Here is a 23973-nt window from a genome sequence, read left to right as displayed (position 1 = left end):
CTTTTGAACTCTGTAAACACTTCCCTGTGTTGAGAAGTATTTCTATAAAAGACTTCACCAGACTTTCAGAAACAGTCTGGTCAAGCTCAGACATTCCAACTTTATTAATTATTTACAAAATTACAAGAAATTGAACTGGGTGGAACATAAAAATAAAGAGCTAAAGTTAGACATTGGGCAGTGAGGGACTGAAAACTAGCTTACGTCAGAATGTCAACTTGAAGTTCCTTGTGCTATTTTTTTGAGCATCATTTTTAAAATGTTGATTACATAAAATTGCTTTCTGTAGTCTTATTAGATGTATAGAATGTTTTAAAATTGAGTAAACCAAGTTAACACACAAAAAAACAAGGATTCAATCTATTGCTAATAAAGATGTTTGTGATGTTGTTTTACCATCATAATGATGTCACTTCCTTGTCACAGTTTTTTTTTTTAATAAGGCATATTGTTATGTTAAAGATGTAGTAAAAATTTAAAGATATAAAAACATTTTATTATAATAACTATACAACTTAATTACATTACTTTCTAATTTAAAATCAATATATGTAAATATTACATATTTATAATGGGACTTTTAAATAAATCTGCTTACTATTTATGTAATGTAACATATTGTATAACAATATAATTATTTTGCGAGGAATTATGAAAATAGACTGCATGTGTTTCACTTATTCCAGTACAACCTCCTGATCACCAAATATTCTGAGAGAAAACAGTGAAGAATGAATGAACTGAAAAGCATTAGTAGCAAATGACAGACATAGACACAGAGGAAATATCCTGATCTACTTTTATTAAAGTCTATTTACAGAAATGAAGAGTCGTGATTCATTCAGTGTCGTCTTTCGCTATGTTCCCGTAGAGCACGTCTCCAATGAGTTTCCGAACCGCTACTGTATCACTGATATCTGTAAGGTGCACAAACACACACACTCTGAGTTTTTAAGCTGATTTGGTGATGATTCTCAGCTTTCCTGCAGGATGCAAAACACTGAAGATGATGTAGAAACAATCCAAAGCATATTTCAAGCCTGTATGTGTGTGTGTACGTGGGTGTAATGAATAGAAATGTGCCAAAAGTACTGCATTAATTAATTTTAAATTCAAAAAATGGGCACGAACTGAGCCCTTTTTGTTTGTCAGAATCCATTTTAGACTCAAGATATTTTGGAAATGCCACGGGTAACATTCATCAGCGCTCCTAAAAGCCTTAATACTAATTCATGCCTCCTAATGCTTTTTAAAATATCCCTTCGAATACATTTGCATAAAATAGTTTTTTTACAGATTCAGTAAAATTCAACTAAAACAAACTCTCCAATTTACTGCTACTTAATATTTGATAAACCCCTAATTTTTTAATGTTCCCTCTGGGAATCAAAAAGTCTAATTAACCTAGAAATAAAAGCTGTCTTGAACAGAAAAACACATCTGTTAAATATTCCAAAAATTGACTAGAAGTATAAATAATATTTTTGAATAGAAAAGTAATTTTTTAAATTTTAAATAATAGGTATAAATAATACAATATAACATAACAGAACAGAAAAATCTAACATATATGACCATTTGTTTGTATATACATTTACATTTTTATCCTACGAACATCACGAACCGTCGCCCAAGTACACCTCTCCATCTTTCGTGATTCCTCTCACCTGCAGGCGTTCAGAGAAGCTGCGTCCCGTGGCACGGTAAGCTAATCACGCTTTGAAAATCACGTCGTGGGAGCACATCAGACTCAGAAGATGAATAATTAACAGTGGCCCCAGGAAGTTAAGCTGGCTTTTCATTAACAACTGTGCATGTGGCAGGAGTCTGACTGAGCAGAATGACCTGACCCCCTTCGGCCCAGTCAAATGCTTTCCAATAAGAAATCAAATTATGCCGCGTCTCAAGAAATTGAAATGATGTGGCACAAGAACAAGAGTTCAAGAGTCTCTTTAGCCTCTGCGGTGGAATTCACACTTTGAGAAAAACGACATCTGTGCAGGGTTATTTTTACACCAGAGATCTTTTTGTAAGCCAGTTTGCCATTTTACACAGTAAAATTCTCGAGTTTAAAGCACAGTTAGTATTGATTCATAATATAATGTCTCTTAACCATTATCAGTCATTGCATCAACACTAAAATGCATGCGTTTCATAACTATGTAATGGCATGTGCTTTTGTAGATGCTTGTTTAATACTCACAATTTTGATTTTATACAATTATAAATGTATTCAGAAACTTGATTTGGCTTATGCATCCCATTTTCCCCAGCTCCTCCAGATGGTGATTGTGAGCAATGTTGAGCTCTACAAACAATCACTCATACACATACACACACAGACGTACACTCACCCACTCCCAGTCTGTGAAGCAGGTCTGGATACTCGGGTCTCTCTTCCAGCACACTCAGCAGGTTGGTGGGCTCCATCCTCTCCAGCTCCACCCTCCAGTACACATAGATCTTATGGTTAAAGCTCACGTAGACCAGGCAGGGGCTGTTCTTCCCATCTTTACATGCATACTGGCCTAACGGAGAAAATTAAAGCATGATGAAAACAACATTTTGCATTAAAGACTAGAATAAATAAATGGGAGTCATAAAAATGTAAAAATGGGAGTCATAAAATGTTATACAGGTGATCTTACTGCCTACATATAAATATAACAAGGCATAAATAGATAATTTCTATAATAACCAATGCTTTCTACAAATAAGCCAAATGGTTTAAAAATCTCATTCATGAGATAGTAAAATCAACATAACACAGCTGTGTTTGGGTGATAAATATCTGAGTTAACACCTGTTACTAGTAATGTTTACACTAAAAACCCCCCATAAATATGGTGTCAAATGTCAACTCCTACAAATGCATATGAAATATAGCTCTGTTTACAAAAATAACAATATCCATATCTTTCATTGCATGTCAATACTAGTAAAAAGCTGTTTTTTTTTTTGAATGAACCCCTATTCAATTAAACTACTCTGCATTTTTTGTTTACACTTGCAAGCCCTAAATGACCACATCAAAAATATAAAATAATAGTGTTTAAATAACTTACATTTTATAAATATAAATAAAATAATATAATAAATTATACACCTCTGAATTTTATACAATTATAAATGTATTCAGAAACTTGATTTGGCTTATACATCCTATTTTCCCCAGCTCCTCCAGATGGTGACTGTGAGCAATGTTGAGCTCTACAAACAATCACTCACACATACACACACAGACGTACACTCACCCACTCCCAGTCTGTGAAGCAGGTCTGGATACTCGGGTCTCTCTTCCAGCACACTCAGCAGGTTGGTGGGCTCCATCCTCTCCAGCTCCACCCTCCAGTACACATAGATCTTATGGTTAAAGCTCACGTAGACCAGGCAGGGGCTGTTCTTCCCATCTTTACATGCATACTGGCCTAACGGAGAAAATTAAAGCATGATGAAAACAACATTTTGCATTAAAGACTAGAATAAATAAATGGGAGTCATAAAAATGTAAAGTTCTACAGGTGATCTGACAATTTGCAAATTAAATAACACAGACGCAGCCAGATAATTTCTATAATAACCAATGCATTCTACAAAGACCAAATTAGCAACCATCTCATTCATGTTGAGCGTAAAATCAGTTAAGACAAGCTTTTTGGGTGTTAAATAATGGGACAAATACTAGTAAATTGACTACTAAAAACCCCCATAAATATGGTGTCCGAAAAGGAAACTCCTACAAATGCATATGAAATATAACGTCAGTCTCAAAAATAACAATATCCATATCTTTTCATTGCATGTAATACTTGCTAATATAAAAACATCGATCAACACGTTTCAAGCTGATAAGCTTGAATGAACCCTATTCAATTAAACTACTCTGCATTTTTGTTTACACTTTTAAATGGAAATGACCAATCAGGAATTCACTGGGGTTGTATGTACAAGGCCACGTAACGTTTCACACGCAGTCTGATCTGTTTAGCATTAAAATATGTTTTTCTCCGGAGAGACCTTGTGTGAAAGCGCAGCACCTCTCCTCAACATTTCCCATCATACAGCACACTCCCAGAGACTGGGGCTGAATTTTAATGAGCGCACACTGCCTCCACATTTGCTTTCTGCAGTTTCACAAGACGACAATGAAGACACAGGTGTATGAGCTGATAAGCACTATACATACTGTGTGAGGCTTTGTTGTACATGAGTCAGTGCCTTTGAATGTCAACCTGAATGCAAGTCATGATGCTTTTGTGCACAACACATCTCTCTATCAATTTAATCCTCTTAATGCAAAAATTTCAATACATCAGCGACGTGCAATACAATAAGAAAAAGAGAGAGCGGAAAAAGGTGATAAAACGAACAGGAAGGTGCAAGCAGAAGTGAAAGAAAGAGGTACAGAAATTAAAAAGTGATTTTCCCACCCCGCAGGTTCTTTATTAACATATTTATATAAAGAGAAAAATAGTCTTTCTGTCCTTAGTTTTAAGCATTACTCACATTATGCAGTTTTTAAAGAAACTTTTTATAGAAATATATTCATCACATTTAAGTGCTCACATTCTTATAAGCACATTCACATAAATACACTTATTTTTTTTTTTTTTTGAAAATATTAATGTAATGCAATTTTTATGATTAAGTTTAGACTTAATAATATTTTTAATATTTTTGAAAGAAGTATCTTATATTTATTTGACTGAAAATACAGTAAAACAGTAGTATTTTAAAATATTATTACAATTTAAAATAAATGTTTGTGCTATTTGAATATAATTCAAAATGTTATTTATGCTTGTGTAATTTTCAGCAGCCACTTCTCCAGTCTTCAGTGTCACATGATCGTTTAGAAATCATTCTGTGCTGATTTGGTGCTCAATTATTATCTTTTTTCAGTTTAAAGGTGAGTATGATCACAAAATGCTGATGGATATGGTAAGATTCAGCCTGATAAAGACCATAAGAGAAGCTCACCAGCACAGAATGCGTTCACATTTTCGTCAAACTGGAAGCGGACCACCATACGCGCATGATCGATGATGTAAGTTTGGCCGTCCCAGGCACAGGCCACCACTTCCTCTCTCCCATCACCCTGAATAAATGCACAAAAACTATAAAACACATCAGGTAGAGCAGCTTTTTGAAACATAGAAAACAGAGAAAAGCACTAGCATCATTTCTTTGCTGATGATACTTGGTTTGATATTTTGTACGTAATGCAATAAAGATATTTTAAGTGTATTTAAGATTTGGTGCCATCATCACACTTACAGTGACATCCAGCTTCTGGAGGGCAAAAAGCTGGTGATCCACCTGCACAGACCACAAGAGCTTCTCAGAGCTGTCCATGAGCTTCAGCGTTCCTGAAACACCACCGTTCAACGAAAAACAACAACAGCTAACCAGTCAATAACATCAATCCACTGCCGTCTAAACAAAAAAAACATTGCTTTGTAACTGAGTGGCCATGGAGAAAGATGTGAAGAACAAGCCTACACTTTTAGAGTAAAAAGCCAATCTTCATACACACCTGAGCCCAGAGTGACCAAAAACACCGCGTGTGCTTTGGTCTGTCACACTGGGCTCATGTTCTCCCCACACCAAATAACCCTTGACATGAGGCGGCGGACTAACATCTGGACTCACCGTCTAGAGTGCAAAGAGCAAACAAGCCGCCTTTAGACGAATCATCCTTAGAACCTACAGAAAATGAAAATAAGATCCTTTATAAGGTTTGCTGAAACTGAAAATTATTCGTAATTAGCGATGGACCAATATTAAAATAAAATACATCTAAAATGCATCTTAATATAAATGCATTATATACACAATTTCATACTTCATTTTTACATTTTATTACAATAAACAAAAAAGTTATATAATTTGATTTGTGTATTTTTTTTAGTTAATTATATAATTCTAAAAATATTAATGATATAAAATTATTTTAAAAAATTTACACAAATTACAAATATATTATATACACAAAAATTTTTTAATAAAATATTTTTATTTTTATCAAAATAAATATTTGATCAAATATAAATGAGTATGAAACAAAATAAATAAAAAATTTGATTAAAAAAAATATATTATTATTTTCATGTTACCGTTAGTTAAGCAATACATGTGGCCATTAATTAAATTAAAATTATTTAATATTTTGTATAAGTAAATTAAATAACATTGACAGCTAAAATAAATAGTTTTTAAAGCTACAAGTGAATTTAAGCATCACAATATTATAATGTACAGAATGAAAATGGATATTCATTTTGAGATTTGCTTATTAAATGTGAAGTGTTAGATGACAGCAAAGTTATTCTAAAAAGGGGGGAAATTAGCATGCACAATTACACATCAAACACTGACTAATAAAACAAAACTTAAACAAACCTCTGATTTCAGTATCCATCATGGTACCAATATGTGTCCAATGAATCCCTATTCGTGACAGTCTTTAAATGTTTATTTTTCTACTAGTGACTGAATCTTTATTCTAAAGTTTTTGCAATCTAAATGTATGACAGCATGCTTTCTCAGTACCTCTGCGAATGCTGCCTATCAAATGAGTGGACACATTCTTGTTATGGATGCGTCCAGTGGTAAGATGAAGGACGACGTCTCTGGAAGGACCCTCCCTGTTTACACATACACAAGTGGAGTTATTCCAAAAGTCAGTTCTGCTCTGAATTATTTAGCATTGCTAGAACATTAACCCTCATTGTGATATTCTCACCTGCTAGGTGTTGCTGTTTTTTCATCCCCAGGTCCTGCAGCGCCCTCTTGAGTCCAAGAGCACATCAGAATCGCATAGCCACAGCCGGGCTGAGACACCATTAGTTCAGGTAGACCTTCTGGACTCGGGTTAACCGAGAGACTGTCAACCTGGTCAGAGTGGATAAAAAGACTGTAATCGTTTGACTTCATGTTGGCATTATGTTTGACACATCTAGATCAGTACCTGACCCTCCAGAAGCCATTTCTTCAGTAAGACCAGCTGACCAGAGCTCAAATCTGAAGCATCAGAGGGTTCCTCCCACCTGAACGCCCGCACCACCCGGTCCGTGTAGCCAACCACAAGCTCACAGCGCCCGTCTCCATCTTATAAGTGCACAAACACTTCAATATTTGCATGAATTAAAAAGGTTTTGAAATTTTTGAGTATGTTATACGCAAACTCCTCACCGATATCACTGATGAGCATCACTTTGGTATTAGCAGGGATGTGCTGGGTGTAACTGGGCTTCTGCTCGTCCCCGATCGAACCGTCCTGCTGACTAGAGGAGTCTGACTTGGCTGCAGAAGCACTGATATCAAACAGGTGAAACCAGCCCTCCGCACCCACCGCCACAACAAAGTTCTGCCATGCAGAAAGGCAGGTTACAAATGTGAAAGTGTGACTTTTTTTCCCATTTAAAACAAAAGAACATTAGCAAAAATGTGCCCTGTCATTTTCTAAATGTAGAACCATTATGAAAGGTGAATCTAGATCAGTGCTTCCCAAACCTGTCCTGGAGGACCCCCCCGCCCTGCACATTTTGTATGTCTCCCTAATCAGACAAAAAGTGCAAGGCACGGGGGCCTCCAGGACAGGTTTGGGAAGCACTGATCTAGAGGGTCAAGCCAAAAATGGAAATAAATAAATAAATTTGATCATTATTTAGAAGTTATAATTATCTATTATATCAAATAATAAAGAATGCATTATTAAAATAATATTAATGCATTAATTAAAAGTAATAATGCAATAAATTAATAATATATGTATAATTTGTGAATTATATGCAATCAATCATATCACAGATTTAAGATATTAACAATAATAACAGTATTAATGTCTAGAGGTCTCATTCCCATACTGAATGAGACTGGACAAACAAATCTATTTAAACAAATCTAAAAAAATAACAACAACAACAACAACAAAAAAAACGGTCAATTAAAATATAATAATAATAATAATAACAATAAAAAGCATAAATTAAATGTTATATATGATTATTATGTTATATAAACACATAAGTAATACATATTAATGATGTTGATGATGAAGATGATTATTATTGTATAATATTTATTAGGTGCATAGATTCAGTAATGAAACATGAAGAAAAGCAATCCGCAAACCAAAAAAAATTCTGGGCCCGTATTCACAAAACATCTCAAGACTAAAAGTAGCTCATAACTCGCTGATTTAGGAGAAAACCTTAAAAATAGTGGGCGTGTCAGTCCTAAATTTAAGATTCCCAAATTTTTGCTCTAAAAGTATTTCACAAAGCATTATAACACTAAAGTAGCTCCTAAATCTTTGAAACATTAGGGGTAGTGAAGAGGACTCCTGAGTCACTACGACCAAACCACAAACTATCCTAAAATGGCTGTTGCCGGCAATCTGCCTTGGAATGAAAACATTTTAGAAACATGACGATAATGAGCTTTTAAAAAAGTACATCGCCCTAACTGCGGGGGTATTATTACTGTTGCAGAACTTGTCAGGGACAGTTTTCCTTTGATAAGCCTATATGCTTGTTTTCATTAACCAGTGGGCAAGAAGTAACAGCTGTTCCTGCATTCAGTTTGGTTTTCTTTTGCATTTGCATGTCTTAATATCAGCCATGATCATTCTACTCTGTTAATAAAAAGGCTGTCTATATGCATATTCACAAGAAGCATACATGTAAGAGGCTGACAATTACCTGAACATACACCTGTTTAATTAGTGACTCTTAGCCTGCATTTTAAAATATGTATTTGAATGTGGCAATTAACATTTTTATTTTAAACCTTAATTTGAATATGGCAACATAAAATCGTTCTCTGCAATATCTTTATGCATAAATCTCTGACAGAGCCTACCCCTATCAGCCAAAAACTTTTACTGCTATTTAGGAGAACTCTCAGTGGTAAGATAAAAGGTTTTGTGAATACGGGCCCAGATTCACAGTGAAAGAAATAAACAAAACATCAAAGTGTACTAGCAAAACTGTAACTGTGCACAAAAAAGCAAAGGTTTCAGTCGATCCTGGACTATCTCCCAGTATTCATACTTCATATTTTCTCATCTAAAACCATCATTATACCATGGTACCACCATCGGTGTTTTTATTTATTTATTTTTTGTAAAGGTAAAAAGAGAGATAAAGAGAATCTTACCCTTCCTTTGTTGCAAACATCTCCCACTCCTACACACGTTAACTATAAATAATAACAGCATCATTAATATTTAAAATCAAATCACTCGTTATTCATAAAGTACGAACTGTAAGGTCGTGCTCCTCACCATGCCCACACATGTTCGCGTGATCCAGGGCTTACAGTCATCATTTTTATAAATGTACAGCTTCCCACTACTGTCTCCCACCACCAGCTCATTCAACTGCAGACAAAAAACACGATTAGCCTCATGCACATAAACGTAAGCTACTGTAACAGATACCAATAGTTAGTTGACAGACACCAGGTTATTATGAAGGAACTTACTGAGTCGTTATCTGCATCTCCAAGACAGATGGCGTGAGGAAAGATTGTTCCTGTGAAGTCTAAACTCACGCGCTGCACATAACTGACCGAGCGCATGACCTTTCAGCTCTGAACACTGCAGACTAACGATTAAAATATATAAAACAGCACTTCTGCGAGACAAATCATATTTCAGCTGCACTTCCCATCCAGTACAAACAAATGCACATGACCGGGCTTCGTTTCAAAATAAAAGTCCGAGTCTGTGACCTGACTCTGAATCAGTAAACGTACATTACCGTACAGTCAGTAAAATAAAATAAATGCAAATAAATAAATAAATTACATATTTTTATTCAACAAGGTTGCATTAAATGACGGTCTTCTTTATAATCTTAGAAATTATTTCTATTTCAAATAAATGTTGTTCTTTTGAACTTTCTATTTACCATGGAATCTGGAAAAAATCTATCACGTACGCCTGAAAAAAAAAATAAAAATAAAAAAATATTAAGCAGCACAGCTGTTTTCAGCATTGATAATAATAATAATAAATGAGCACTAAAATCAGCATGACTTGAATGAATTCTGAAGGATCACGTGACACTGAAACCTGGTGTAATAATGTTCATAAATAAAAATGGTTATTTTACATGATAATATTTCACATTATTACTGGTTTTATTGTATTTTTGATTAAATAATAACTTGTGCTAAGCTTTGGGCTTCTTTCAGAAACACTGCAAATTTTACCATTCCCAAACCTGAACAGTAGTGCATGTTCAAAAATGTGCAACTTCATTAACATTTACTCACAATGACTGCAGTAAATGGCGTTTCAAAACTACTTTTGCAGTATTAGACCTCAAGTGGCATAACTGCCATTGAGTGTCTCATTACTGCTATTAATGCATTGCTGACAAAAATAAGCAACAACTATGTAACAAAAAAACAAGTCATATTTGTTTGAAATATTTTATATTTTCCTGTCATAGATTTTCTTTTGGTCAGTTTATATTTTGTTTAATGTTTTTTGAATATACTATGTCAAAAATTATACGAGAATTATACGAAAATTATACTGTTTTATTTTATTTTTTAATGTAATTGATTTTCTTTTGGTCAGTTAAATTATACGAGTGACATTTAAGGAAGGTTTGCAATATTTAACTCACTAATAAAAAATATAGACTATTAATATTTTTACAAAAAGGTACCTGTTCTTAAAGATTTTTTTATTTCATTAATGCAACATTGTCTCTAAAATCCTAAGCAATCAAGTTTAATGAAATGAAATCAAACCCAATCATGGTTCTTTGAAATATGTGAATTTTAAGGGTGACCTTTTAGAGAGTAAGTTCAGTCTTTGTAATTATCAACTATAGCAGTTACAATGAGCTGTTTTTACATCCACAATCACTTAAATAAAATGACTAGAAGTGTTTTTTGTCAAAACCAACTAAACTTTATTTCCTTCAAAAATTATTAACATCTTCAAACTACTAAAAAGCAGGCTTATGCAACAGAAATCAGAAAGGAAACATAATTCACTGTATGAGCTTCCTCCTCATACTAACACGAGTCCATAAATTCCTGGCACCTCTGGATATGGTCGTCTTCGATGGGAAACGGAGGCTTTTGAAGGGCCCTCTCATACACGTCAGCATCCCAGGCTGGGAGCTTTGCAAGTGCTCATGGGAAATGTAGTTGATCCGTCTCAACTGTTTGCTATAGTAACTGCGCAGATGGTGTAGCTCCTCCACAGCAGCTGCAGAGATGATAGAGAGCTCAGAGGGAGCGCTAACCAGATCCGGCTTCGCCTGGTCAGCATTAGCAGCGCAGTTCTGAGTTAACCGATGTTTTTGCCGTCTTTTCGGTGATGAAGATTGCTGTTCAGGGGAGTTTTTAAGACCTTTCTCTTTTTCACTTTCACAATTCCGTTCTTCTACAGGATTGACCTCAACATGAACCTCAAATACTGAGGTTGGCTTTATATACTCACTTGCTTCAGAAGCAAGACTTTCAATGTGGTTTTGAGCAAGTCTCTTCTCCGTGTTTTGGTGATTCTTATTTATTTTAGTTTTGTTATTTATCTGAATGGCCACGTTGGACACATCAATCAAGGCTGTCGCAACTTGCTCTTGTGTCTCATCCTAAGAAAATAGAAGAAAAAATTACTAGGTTTTATTACTAGTAGAGCTGTCTTTAAGAGAAATGCAAAGCTAGAGAGGGGATTAATGACACATGCAAAGCATTAAAGAGACAACTCTCCCAAAAATTTAAATTCTGTCATTATATACTCACCCTCCACTTGTCACAAACTCACTTTCTTCTTCTGAACACAAACAAAGATATTTTGAAGAATGCTGATAACCAAACAGTTGGCAGTAGCCATTGACTTCCATAGTACTGTATTTTATTTTATTTTTCCAGTATGGAAGTCAATGGTTACCATTAACTGTCTTCAAAATATCTTTATTTGTGTCCGGCAGAAGAAAGTCATACAGGTTTGGAACAACTTAAGGGCGAGTAAATGATGACAATTTTTATTTTTTAGTGAGTTATTCCTTTAAGATAGTTAGTTCCAAATGTAAGGTTCATTTTGTCTATAACACAACATGCAAATCAAAACACAATGGAATAGACTAAGCATATTTCATAGCCAAGAAATAATATGTGAGGTTTGATGAGGATGCAATAAAAATCATAACTGGTGACTATCATAAACATAAGCACAAGCAAGAAAAAAGACAAAATGTTTCCCCCATTAAATTCTGGAGTGATTCTCAGGCAATGTCAACATGCTTTTGTTCTGTGAATATGGAATAAATGAACTGTACTTTTTGGTTCTTCTCCTTAAGATCTAGGGAAGAGTCTTGACTTTCTTGGCCACTGATTTTTTGTCGTCACTGTCAGCCGCTCTCTTTCCCTCTAATTTGGCACTACTTTTCTCCCCAGCACTTTCTGAGACTTTCTTTACCTGTGGGGCGGCACAACAGCTCTTTACCTGTCGTGGACACTATAAAAAAAGTCATTTGAATAGGTTGGCACTAGAAACTGTAGGAACACAAGAGACACAAGGGGTTACTGCATGCTCAATGAGGGATCTCAAAGGTTTTACTGATGATGGGAAAAGGCATGTATTGCATGTGGTACACAGAGGGCCGCTGTTTGCAGCTGATCCAGTTCCACCTTGACTGCTGGGACAGGGTTGTTTAGAGGGAGATAAATGCATCATCTGTTATTTAAACTGAAAGGAAGTCCAGTTTGGTTTTGCATTCTCTGATTTCTCTGCCTCCTTGAGCTTTTCTAATCATAGAAGCTAAGAATATAAGTCTAAAATAAATCAACTGTAACTAATAGTTTCAAAACAGTAACATTGTGTGGAAAAGATTTCCTTGATTTAACTGCACAAACTATTTTTTAAGAGTACTTTGGTGTTAAAATTGCACTGTTGGAAATCAAACCAAGCAAACACTTTATGAATGTGTTAGTTACTAGTTACTAAAAAGCAATTTAACTAAGTGAACTGCGATGCAGCCCTCAAAAACTCTGATGGCATCTACCTGAAACACAATAAGACTGGAAGATAAAGATAATAAAACAGATAAACACAAAAGATCAGCAAATACTACAGAACTGAGACCAAAGGCCAGATTCAATACATATACTCTCAAAAACACTGAATTAAACAAACGTTCAGTTAAAATTGAGCAAACACAGTAAATATGTGTATTACCAAGTAGCATAACTCTAATGAAGAAAAGAATCAGAGGATTTTGTTTATTGAATCTGGCCAATTGTCACTATTGAAAGAAGTTCAAGAAAGTATTGGCACTCATACAACCATTAGGAAAAATTTAAATCTAGAAATTTACTAGAATCTGTGGAAAAACAGGACTTCTTGCACATGAAATATGAAAACTTCTGCTAAATGTATTGACTGACTCACAGTAGCGTGTGACATCACTCTCCTCCTCATCTTCATAGTGATGGAGTGGTTGTCCTTCTTCAGGAGAGTTGCCTTACGGCCCAGCTTCAAGTAGAAGTGGGTTGTGTAGGGAGTGAAGCTGAAGTCCTCACTTGTGAATGAAAGAGAACAGAGTTAAAGAACAAAACTAAAAAGGCAAAGTAGCTTATATAGTTCAACTTAAGCCATCAAACCAGTCTGAAAATACCTGAAGTAGCCATGCAACAAAAGGTGGATGATAATGGACTCCACTTCCAAGCGTGACAGTGACGTGACCTTTATCGTTTTGCGATGCTTAGCGGGCCCTTTTCCCAACCAAGCATCACAGACTTTCAGAGGGGTCAACTTTTCATCCATAGAGCTGGCCATTTCTACTATCGTAACAACATCTCGAGCATGTTTGGTGATGTCCATTGTGATGTACTCTGAAAAAATAAAGAAAGAAATCACACCATTTAATAATTCCCCCGAATGACAAAAACTGGTAGAGTTAGGTTGGTAAAAACATGTGTGAGAGACTCTTACCGTTGCCGTGCCGACAAACATCACACATTTGGTTGCACTCGTCATCATTCCAAACTTCATCAAAATGAATGGCCATCATAGCACGACGACACCTGTATTATACACGAGAGTCATATCTTATAAATATACAACCCTAAATTAAACAGGCCACATGAAGTTGAAGTAATGTATAAAGTCTGGAGTTTTGCACTGATTTGCAGTCTAGCCAGTCTGATGACAAGTTGACAGATTTCATGTAAAATTGCTTAGTATATGAGGCAGAGAGGGCAGTGGTATCCTACATATTCTGTGTATTTTGACTCACCGGTCCACATTTTGACAATATGCCACCATATTCTGTAGCTTCTGCTGCCCAGTGTTCTCCATCACAACCATTGTGCTTACTCTGAAGATGTCTGCAAACCCGAAGAATACAATACAGTCTGCTGAGCCATCATCCCTTCCTGGAATAAAAATAATATTAATGCTTAATTAATGAATAAAGTACAAACATTACTTTTGGATTTCATGTTAATGGAAATATTTCCTTTCACACTGCAGCATATATCACAGAAACAGATTACATCAGCATATTGGATCAGAGTAAAACAGATTATTGAATTTTGTTTTAAAACGTAGGGCTTGTTCTATCCATCAGCTGTTGACAGGATGGAGGCTGATCTGAATGCAAGGAAGGGGCAGGGTTTAAAAGGACAAAATGACTGGAGAAGTCTGGCACCAAATTATGACATTTTTATTCAAAATGATCTCAAAAAATGTACAAAAATAAAATAATAAAACATGCGTGGATGAAATGTTGCCTACCTGCACGTCCACTCTCCTGATAGTAATTTTCGATAGATTTGCTGATGGTGTGATGGATAACAAATCGAACATCTGCCTTGTCAATGCCCATCCCAAAAGCCACAGTGGCAACGACCACCTACACAGACACAAACATTATATTACAGGAGGGCAATTACAAAAACAGGCAACAACTACAGTAGCTCTGCAGGTGCAACCTGGATCTTCTTGGAGGACCACCGCTGATGGACCAGAGACTTGTCTGAAGGCTCCATGTTGGCGTGGTACGGCTGAGCTAGAATGTTTCTCTTCTGCAGGTCTGTAGCCACGGCTTCTGCATCCTTCTGGGAGAACACATACACGATTCCTGCAAATACAACATATATTGTGCATTTTGATTAAGTGGTTTTCAAACAAATACTGAATAACTTGTAACATCTGGAGAGTATAAAGTCCCGTTCACTCCAAGAACAATAACTATGTGAGCATCAATACCAATACATGATAACTTTGTTTATTATGGCCGCACGCTGCTGTTTTGTTGTCTGGCACTCTAAATGCTGAAACCCTTTAAAGGCAGTTGCATTCTGATTGGCAGTCAAAGATTTTCACTGTCCTTCTGCTGGAAACAGTCAGTGATTCCAATGATATTGTTCCTCTGTGTGTTTATCAATATATCTGTGAAGTGGACATCCCTATTCTCACAGGAGTACAACAGTTATTAAAACTTTCTAGTTATCGTTCTTGGTGTGAAGGGAATTACTCCTTTAGCAATTAAAATGATTTACCTGATTGGTTTTTGTACCTCTCTCTAATCAGTTGTGAAATCTGTTCGACACAGTCTTCATTATCTTTAAAACGAACCTGTAGAAGTGAGATGACAAATCATTCTGAACTGATTGGCTTATTCTGCACTTTTCTAGCAGCGTTATGAGCTTAATAATTGATAAGCATACCTCATAGTAAAGGTTGGGTCTGTTGAACGGTGCTGTCAGAGTGATTGGTTCCTGAACACACAGAATCTTCTGGCAATCTTTAAGAACGTTGCTGGTTGCTGTGGCAGTCAGTCCGACCAATGGGACTTTGGGGAACTGGCGCTTTAAGATACCCAGGAGCTTGTAATCTAAAAAAAAAGGAATAAATTGACCAATTCAATCATAGGATATGATCTTTGCACAGTCAGGGTGAAACAGAATCTCACCTGGCCTGAAGTCATGCCCCCACTGACTGCAGCAGTGAACTTCATCAACGGCGATGCGTGCCAACAGATCCATGTTGTAGGCCTTTTCGAGTTTGGACATCAGTAGTTTGCTCTTAGCGATTTTCTCCGGGGTTACATAGAGCAACTTGAAGGGGCTGTTTTTATCTATCATCCCTGCCAGCACCTGCTTAGAGTCCTCCTGCAGATGAACATGAACATCAGCATGGTATCTCAAATCTGTCTAGTACATCCGATAAACCGTACCTTTGTACTGGAGGCATTGAGAGTCACTGCCGGGACATTAACGGACTTCAGATACATCAGCTGATCTTCCATTAGAGACACCAATGGGGCGATAACTAATGTAAAACCTGATAAATGCAACCAAACAAAGACATGCGCAGGAATTCACATTAGAGTGCTTAAAATTAATTCTTCATTCAAATATGTGTGCGCGAGCATGTACCCTTAGAGCAGAGGGCTGGCAGTTGGTAACACAGGCTTTTTCCTCGTCCAGTGGGCATTACCAGGAAAAGGTCTTTCCCTGACATGCTGAGATTTATGGCCGCCTGTTGCAGGGGACGAAATTTGGAGAGCTGGAACACGCTACACAGCTTCGCCTGAACTTCTTCAGACCATGAGAAATCTGGTGACAAAGCAGCAAAAATAAAAATGACAGAGATCGGTCATTATATCTCTGTAATTTCACTTCATTACACAAAATACACAACTTTATCAAATAGATTTTTTTAAATGTTTTTAAAAGAAGTCTCTTGTATGCTCACCACTGTATTCAAAAATACAATAAAAAAAACATAAAATTGTGAAATATTACAACTATTTAAATATTTTAAAATGTAATTTATTCTAAATTGTCAGGAGCCATTACTCCAGCCTTCAATGTCAAATGGTCATTTGCTGTCTGATCATATTAATGTGTCATTGCTGAATTAATTCCTCAAAAGCTTCTTCTTTGCCACAATCAACTTTGTTTGAAACTAAATGCATTGCGAACAGCATTTTAACTGTGATAACCGTGAACGAGTGATACCTGACTCCTCATAGTGCTGGAGGTCCTGTTTGCTGAAGGATGGTTTGCGAGGTTTGCTGGATCCAGAGGGCTGGGCCGAGCTGCAGGCTCCCTCCAGGGTCTGCAGGAGTTTGTTTTTCCTGGAGTTCAGCTTGGTCTGTTTCTCCAGCAGCTCAGAGATCTGCAGTTCCACCATCTCCAACTCTGCCTCCACCGAGTCCAGTTCTACTTGAGCATCATCTGAAAACAACAGGACTTTCTTGAGTCTCATTCTCTAACTAAAACCCTGTGCGCATTTATAAGAGAGCATGTAGCTTTTCCATGCACTCATTTTCTACAAAACACACAAGCCCTTAACAGTATTCCCTTGAGATTCAAGGTTCCAGTGCTGCATGATAGTTCCCTGTGTCTCTCACCTCTGCATCTCTAATGAGCCGAGCTTCACAGAGAGGTGTAATGATAAAGTCACACCAGTATGTTTACCTGCCTCGCTCTTGTATTTACATCACAAATAACTAAGTGTGTATAATAATAAGAGTGTATATAATAAATGTCGAAAACAAGAAACACTCACCAAGATTATTCGCCATTTTACGCAGTTCTTCAAGATTACCGATGAGGATGACTGTTGGAGACAATAAATCAGTGTTTTTGCTTTCTTTGTAAGTAAAAATATATAAATAAAGAAGATTTGAGGGACTATGTATTGAATCAAGTTTATTATTCTTCACAGGAAAAGTGCCATTCTAGTTTAAAAGCACAAACCAACAATTCTGGGAGATTTGCTTTGTGAAATTTAGCTTTTCAAATAAAATTTGCCTGTTTTAAAGACTTTCAGATATATTTTACTGGAAAATAAAACTAAAACACTAATCATTAAAAAATATTTTGTCATAGTAGATGCATTATTTCAACCGTATAGCATCTTTTATCAATACGTTAGCCATTAAGACTGAAGGCAATGTGACCTGCCAGCCATTTTCATGCACAATCTTTATTCTGACGATTTTACTTGATGTAAGAGATGCATTTGAATAATAGACACAAGCAATGGAACACACATATGCCATGTTTCTGAACGATTTAAGCATCAAAAGCGCGACACGAGTCACGTTCAACATTTATGAATAACACACATTTGTATGGAAAAGCATTTCTGGTAACTCACCCCTGAGTGATCATAAATCTGTTTCACTTTCTCTTGTTTGCACCAGATGAAGCCCTCGTTGCCCCACGAGACCCTTAACCGGGAAACTGACCAATCACGAAACTGAAAATACAAGAGTTCAGACTAAACAAGAGTCTTGAGCTATAGAAAAAAAATCCTCATGTGGTCCTATCACAAATACTGATTAACTACGACTAAATGTAATCAATTATGCGTTTCAAGGAATGTTAATTGTGGTTAACGTTAATACATTGGTTTTAAGTAATGCATATTAGAAATTATACACATTGTCGGCACTGTTAAACATAAGAGACTAGGAAGTGGATTTTTAATTTTCAAAATAAAAGTCTAGTATGGTGTCGTGAATGACGTGAACAGTATACAATAAATTCTTGAAAACACTTATTACACGCTCACTACTACTATTTAATTGGTTTATCAACGATGTCCAGTCGGAATACATGAGAATTCTCACAAATGCTGCCTTTTTCCATGAAAGTCGTGCTCATTTTTAAATGTCAAGTTTAAAATAATAACTTGCTCCATCTAGTTTTTGTCTGAACCAAAAACACAAACATACCTGCATGCAGTTAAGTGGGTGAATATAATAGTTTTTCCTCAATAGCTTTTTTATTATTATCAAAACAATAGCTTCAGATCTCTAAACGATTCGTTTCTTCTTCACACCGGATCTGAATTTTGTTATTCATTTAAGCAAATTGCATATGTTATGGCACATGCATACAAAACAGTAACTACAATTTGCACAATAACCAAATGCACGACAACTGTCACACTCTTCACTAGTTTTAAACATTGTCATCACATGCAAAATCATACACTCAGTTATCAAAATCTGCCAGATGTAAATGCAAATGTGAATTTCTGTTTACAGTATGTGTAACACATTGCTACAAAAATAAATGTTCTGTATACATTACAAATGTGCATAATCACATTAAACTTTCACCTACTGTTAAAATCTGTATCTAAAAGCTTAATGTGATACACAATAGCATTCAGCTAGACAAAACTGTCTAAATATACAGTATAGTATAGTAAGTAAAAGTAAAACAAAAATAAAATGTGTATAAAGCATAAAAAAATGCATGAATAATGAAGCATGAATTAAATGTTTTGGGGGAGCTGATGCATTTTGTAGACATGTAAAGAGTCCCATAAAATTAGATAATGCTAAAACAGTTTGAAAAATGAGCTAAACAAAGCAATTAATTAAGTCACGCCAATGTGGTTCACTAACAACACAATTAATTCATCTGTCCATCTTCCATTCCGTATATCCTATAGCACTGCAGGACTGCTGGAGCCACATTTTCTAATTATATTATCCATCATTTTCTTAACTTGTTTGGACTGTAATAGTTTTAAACATTTAATTCTCTGAAGTATATTGATGAAAATGTATTGAGCTGCAATGACAACAATTTCCACAAGAGGCTGCTATAAGCCAAGAAATAATTTCATTTGCCTCTCCTGATCCATAGACCCTGAGAAAAATGTCTCCTCTTTAAATAAAGTCTTCCTGCCACCCCTCCTTTTAATAGGATATTTCATCTCCCTGTGCCATTTTCACACGAAAATGCAATGAATATTAATGAAATGTAAATAACAAAATAAATATGTAGATTACTAAAGAAACCGTTTACTCAAAAATGAAAATTCACTCAAAACTTACACACCCTCAGGCCATCCAGGAAGTAGATGAGTCTGTTTCTTCATTCTAAATATGTAAGTCTTCAGTGAATTTTTATTTTTGGGTGAACTATTCCTTTAATCCCATGTGGGAACTGGCTTGCAATTTTTTACATTTATATCAAGCAAAAGTTATAAGATGTGATTTGATATCTGACTGTTCATTATTGCTTGTTTAATGTTTCCATGTTCCAGCAATCGTTACAGTAATGCCTGTCTTTTGTACTTTCCTGTAGAAGCACTCTGGACCAGATTACCTGCTTTCAGAAGCACCGAAGATTCAGGCAAGATGTGCCCCATATGCATCACACAAATGCCTTAAAGACAATTTCACAAGCCAGAAACTGAACAAAGCAACTTCCCTGCCTCAAACTGGCTTTAAAGGGCAGCCCTTTAATAAAACTTCAGCAATATGCTTTTCTTTGAGAGGCTAAGTTCCCTGAATCCCTATCTGGCCACTTCAGTGTTTTCAGCTCAAGGCCCAGCTGTTACATACAGTCAATGCGACACTTATTTTTCCATTAAATACTGTATACTTTCGGGTTCAGTGTAATCAAAAGTCATTAATGACAGACAATCGCGTGTCTATAGTTGAGGCGTCTGAATGTACAACAGCATTGAGTACAGCAATGAAGGTCCAACACAGAGGATCTGTTCTCACAAGTTCTTGGCCCTAGCAGATGTGCTCTGTGACATTTAAGCATTGCTTTAGGAAAAAAAAAAAAAACCCTTCTAATGATCTGAACCGCAACTTTAAATGAAAAATGAAATGAATTGTCATTGGTGCGCTGAATTGAAGCTTTACTCTCAATGACAGTGGAGTACATTGGAAGATAAAACCAGTTTTACAGGCTTTAAATACACCTGAAATGAAAATCTAGTTAGTGTATGCAGCTTTTTTTTGGAAAAGCCTAAATCATACAATTATTTATTGCTAGTGACTAAGCTTAGATAGAGTTCCTGAACATTCAGCATTTACATATTTAAATTTACTATTTCATTTATTTATTTTAAGAAAATTAGTGCACTGCCATTAACCGTTATCTGAGGCAAAAGAAACCCATAAACTATAACATAAACTAAAAAGATAAACTAATATGCATGACAAAGATAAAAGTCATGTTATACATTATGAAAAATACAATACTGTTCAAAAGTTTTTTGTTAAATACTTGCATTCAGTGAGGATGCATTAAACTGATCAAAAGTTACAGTAAAGATGTTTACATTGTTACAAAAATTTCAGTTTGAAATAATTACTGTGAACTAAAACTGTATCTCTGATCACTCAGAAAAGCATTAAAGGTTATAGTATAGCTTTCAGCTATTTGATATATTATTAATGTACCAAAGTGCAATAGTGTAATACTTGAAGGGATAGCTCACCAAAAAAAGAAGAAAATTCTGTCATTATTTACTAACCCTCAAGTTGTTCCAAACCTATACACATTTCTTTCTTTCGTTGAATACTAAAGAAGATATTTTGAAGAAATAACCCTAACCCTAACTAAACAGTTGACGGTAGCCATTGATTTTCATAGTAGATGAACCCCCCACCCCCCAAACTATGAAAGTCAATGGCTACTGTCAACTGTTTGGTTACTAACATTTTCAAATATTCAAAATATATTATTTTGTGCCTAAAAGAAGTAAAAAAAAAACTTGCCATTTGGGTGAACTTGCCATTTAAGGTTAGGGATTTGAACAAACCTAACATTCATAAGAGTAATACTGTCTTAATAAGGGACACAATAGATCTGTGCATTCATAACTCACTTTAAAGAGAGGAAGACTATGAGAGGGACTGAGTGAATTAAAGTGAACTCTGTTTTGACTGATGGATGAGGAACAATTCCTCTGCACATGCTCCAAATGTGGATTGTCTCACAGCCTTCGGCTTAGAGTCCACAGGGGTGCTGAAGAATCTGCACTGGCCCTTCCTCTGCTATTGTACGAGCTCTTTTCTTACACATAAAGACTAGAGAGAGACAGCGGAGGAGAGGGGGCCGAAAGGGGGTCAAGGGAGAGTGAATTAAATGTTTTGGAAGCTTTCAGCGGCGCAGCTTGAGAAGGAAGGATGAATGAGTGAGGGAGTGACAGAGAGGGACATGGAGAGAAGGAAAGAGAGAGAGAGAGCGAGGGGTCGAGCGGGCAGCCACATGGGCAGTTCTCACTCGGGATAATGAGAGTCTTTTCTGTGGCACTTAACCTCCAAACGGCACGCTGGGAACCCACAGCCGCGCGAGCTGGTCCACACAACAGCCACGCTCGGACACGCTCGCCCACCGCTTAATCAAATTTTACACCCAGTGCGGTGCCCCCCCACTACACGTGGCCCTGACAGCCTCTCTCCCAGGATCACGCTCACCCAGAGGCCATGCAGAAAAGAGGAAGTGAGGGAATGCTAATGAAGATGAACAAAACTTTCAGGAGGAAAAAATCCAGCATATTTTCTGCAGACACAAGTGGTTTTCTGCAATAGCATGACACAGAGCAACATGTTGTTGGAAAAAGCTTATATCAAACGGGAAATCAATGGAAAATGGCCCAAAAATTTTCAGAATATATTTATCTAAAGCTATTTTTCACTGAATAACACCAGTAAATAGTAATATAATATTTTCTATAATATTTCCAGAGCTGTATTTAGTTGTCTGCAGCACCTATGGCACCCAGTGAAGCTTTACTATGTAAGCACAGTGATGTAACAGTTCCACTTCTCAAATTTTTGCTGATATACAGTCCTTTTCACTGTTTGTATCAATCTGTATTTATTTCAGACAGGCTGACGGTCTGTGCATTCATTGAATTTTTCATTAGCTCTTTCTGCAGGTTACATCAGTACAAACAAATGAATTAATTCATTCAGGAATGAAACAAGTGTCTTTATGAGTGAGTCATTTAATCATTCACTCAGCTGATTTGTTCAAAACACTGATTCATTCAGGATTTAAACAAGTGTATGTCTTTATAGGAGAGTCTTTTAATTATTCATTCACACCAATTTTTGCAAAAATAAATAAATAAATAATACTCAGCAATTCATTAATCAACAAAAAGTGACTTGCAGAATTCGGAATAGCATACTAGCCTTACTATGACAAAGCAAGAGTAGTGTGTTAGTAAGTCAGAATTCAGCCATAAGCTGTGACCTAAATGACATACTATACACCTTTATTATGCACTATGTACTATGTTGTCATCCAGCAATGGAGTCTGTTGAGTGTGTGAAGTGTCCAACATTCCACACTTAATTTTTCAGTTAATTAAGTGCATCATCAAGGCATTTGAAGTGCATTTTCTTTTTGGAATTTTCAGTGTAAACACCAATCACTGCTTATACTAAAAATGGAACAGAATAGTGCATACATTGGGACACAGCTATAGTTTTTTTAAGTGAGTCATTGATTAACTTGGCTGGTTTGTTTAAAAATACTAATTCATTCATCAATGAAAGAAGTGACTTGCTAGATTCGGAATAGAATTCAGAAGAGCATACTATTTTTGCTATAAAGATATGTAAGAAATGGCAAGAGTACGCTAGTATGCTATTCTGAATTCAGCCACAGTCATTGATTCAATCACAAAAAAATTAATTAACTGAAGAATGACACTACTGCTACTCAGAGACATAAAATGTTTTATGCTTTTGTTTGGTTAAGAACTATTTTCATTGGTAACTGACAATATTGTGTCTAAAAGTACTTAATATGAACAACCTGTTGACTGAACTGTTGTATAAATTCAATATCATAGTCAGATACATAATACATGTTTTAGTTTGGCTGTCAGTCTGTGGCTAGCTTAACCAAAGTTGGCAAAAGCCTTGCATTTTTAACAAAGCACATTGAGTTAAAAATCTCAAATCCCCAGACCCTTTTCTATTCAGTTGTGATCCATCTGGCAGTTTGAAAGTAACAACATTGGTGCAGGCATGAGACAGCAGGATAGATAAGACACAAGGTTTACTAGCCTTAGGGCATGAATGTTGACAGGAAACAGCAGCACTTCTGTGGTCAGTCTGAGTAATAATCAGCACGAAGAACGGGTGATGAAACACTCCCCTGGGTATTAGAGTGTGCTCAGAGCGACGGCTACCTGACAAGCCCAGAGGA

The 23973-nt window shown here is 36.0% G+C and overlaps 2 protein-coding genes across 4 annotated transcripts; both read right to left on the bottom strand.

The window, feature by feature from the left end:
* Positions 1-782: 782 nt before the first annotated feature.
* On the bottom strand, positions 783-9724 carry itfg2 (integrin alpha FG-GAP repeat containing 2). The gene is made up of 12 exons (XM_042722064.1): positions 9490-9724; positions 9290-9385; positions 9163-9204; positions 7195-7369; positions 6971-7110; positions 6746-6894; positions 6553-6647; positions 5653-5706; positions 5278-5369; positions 4981-5098; positions 3255-3428; positions 783-917 (listed from the first exon to the last, which is right to left on the bottom strand). The coding sequence occupies exons 1-12, from the start codon at positions 9583-9585 to the stop codon at positions 838-840; spliced, it is 1311 nt and encodes a 436-aa protein (XP_042577998.1). The 5' UTR covers positions 9586-9724; the 3' UTR covers positions 783-837.
* A 1186-nt stretch (positions 9725-10910) lies between these two features.
* Positions 10911-18448, bottom strand: recql (RecQ helicase-like). Of its 3 annotated transcripts, none has more exons than XM_042722061.1 (15): positions 18146-18448; positions 17552-17602; positions 16999-17217; positions 16414-16593; positions 16212-16318; positions 15948-16146; positions 15703-15869; positions 15535-15610; positions 14965-15113; positions 14768-14885; positions 14268-14406; positions 13964-14055; positions 13647-13863; positions 13421-13550; positions 10911-11621 (listed from the first exon to the last, which is right to left on the bottom strand). In XM_042722061.1, the coding sequence occupies exons 2-15, from the start codon at positions 17565-17567 to the stop codon at positions 11016-11018; spliced, it is 2415 nt and encodes an 804-aa protein (XP_042577995.1). In that variant the 5' UTR covers positions 17568-17602; positions 18146-18448; the 3' UTR covers positions 10911-11015. The 3 variants fall into 3 exon arrangements, with proteins under 3 accessions (XP_042577995.1, XP_042577996.1, XP_042577997.1); XM_042722062.1 differs by lacking the exon at positions 10911-11621 and adding an exon at positions 12315-12487 and having other exon boundaries at positions 18146-18447; XM_042722063.1 differs by lacking the exon at positions 10911-11621 and adding an exon at positions 12315-12448 and having other exon boundaries at positions 18146-18446.
* Positions 18449-23973: the final 5525 nt, after the last annotated feature.

The sequence above is a fragment of the Cyprinus carpio genome, chromosome B4, assembly GCF_018340385.1.
Source record: "Cyprinus carpio isolate SPL01 chromosome B4, ASM1834038v1, whole genome shotgun sequence".
NCBI lineage: Eukaryota > Metazoa > Chordata > Actinopteri > Cypriniformes > Cyprinidae > Cyprinus > Cyprinus carpio.
This window is presented reverse-complemented; position numbering and strand designations above follow the sequence as displayed.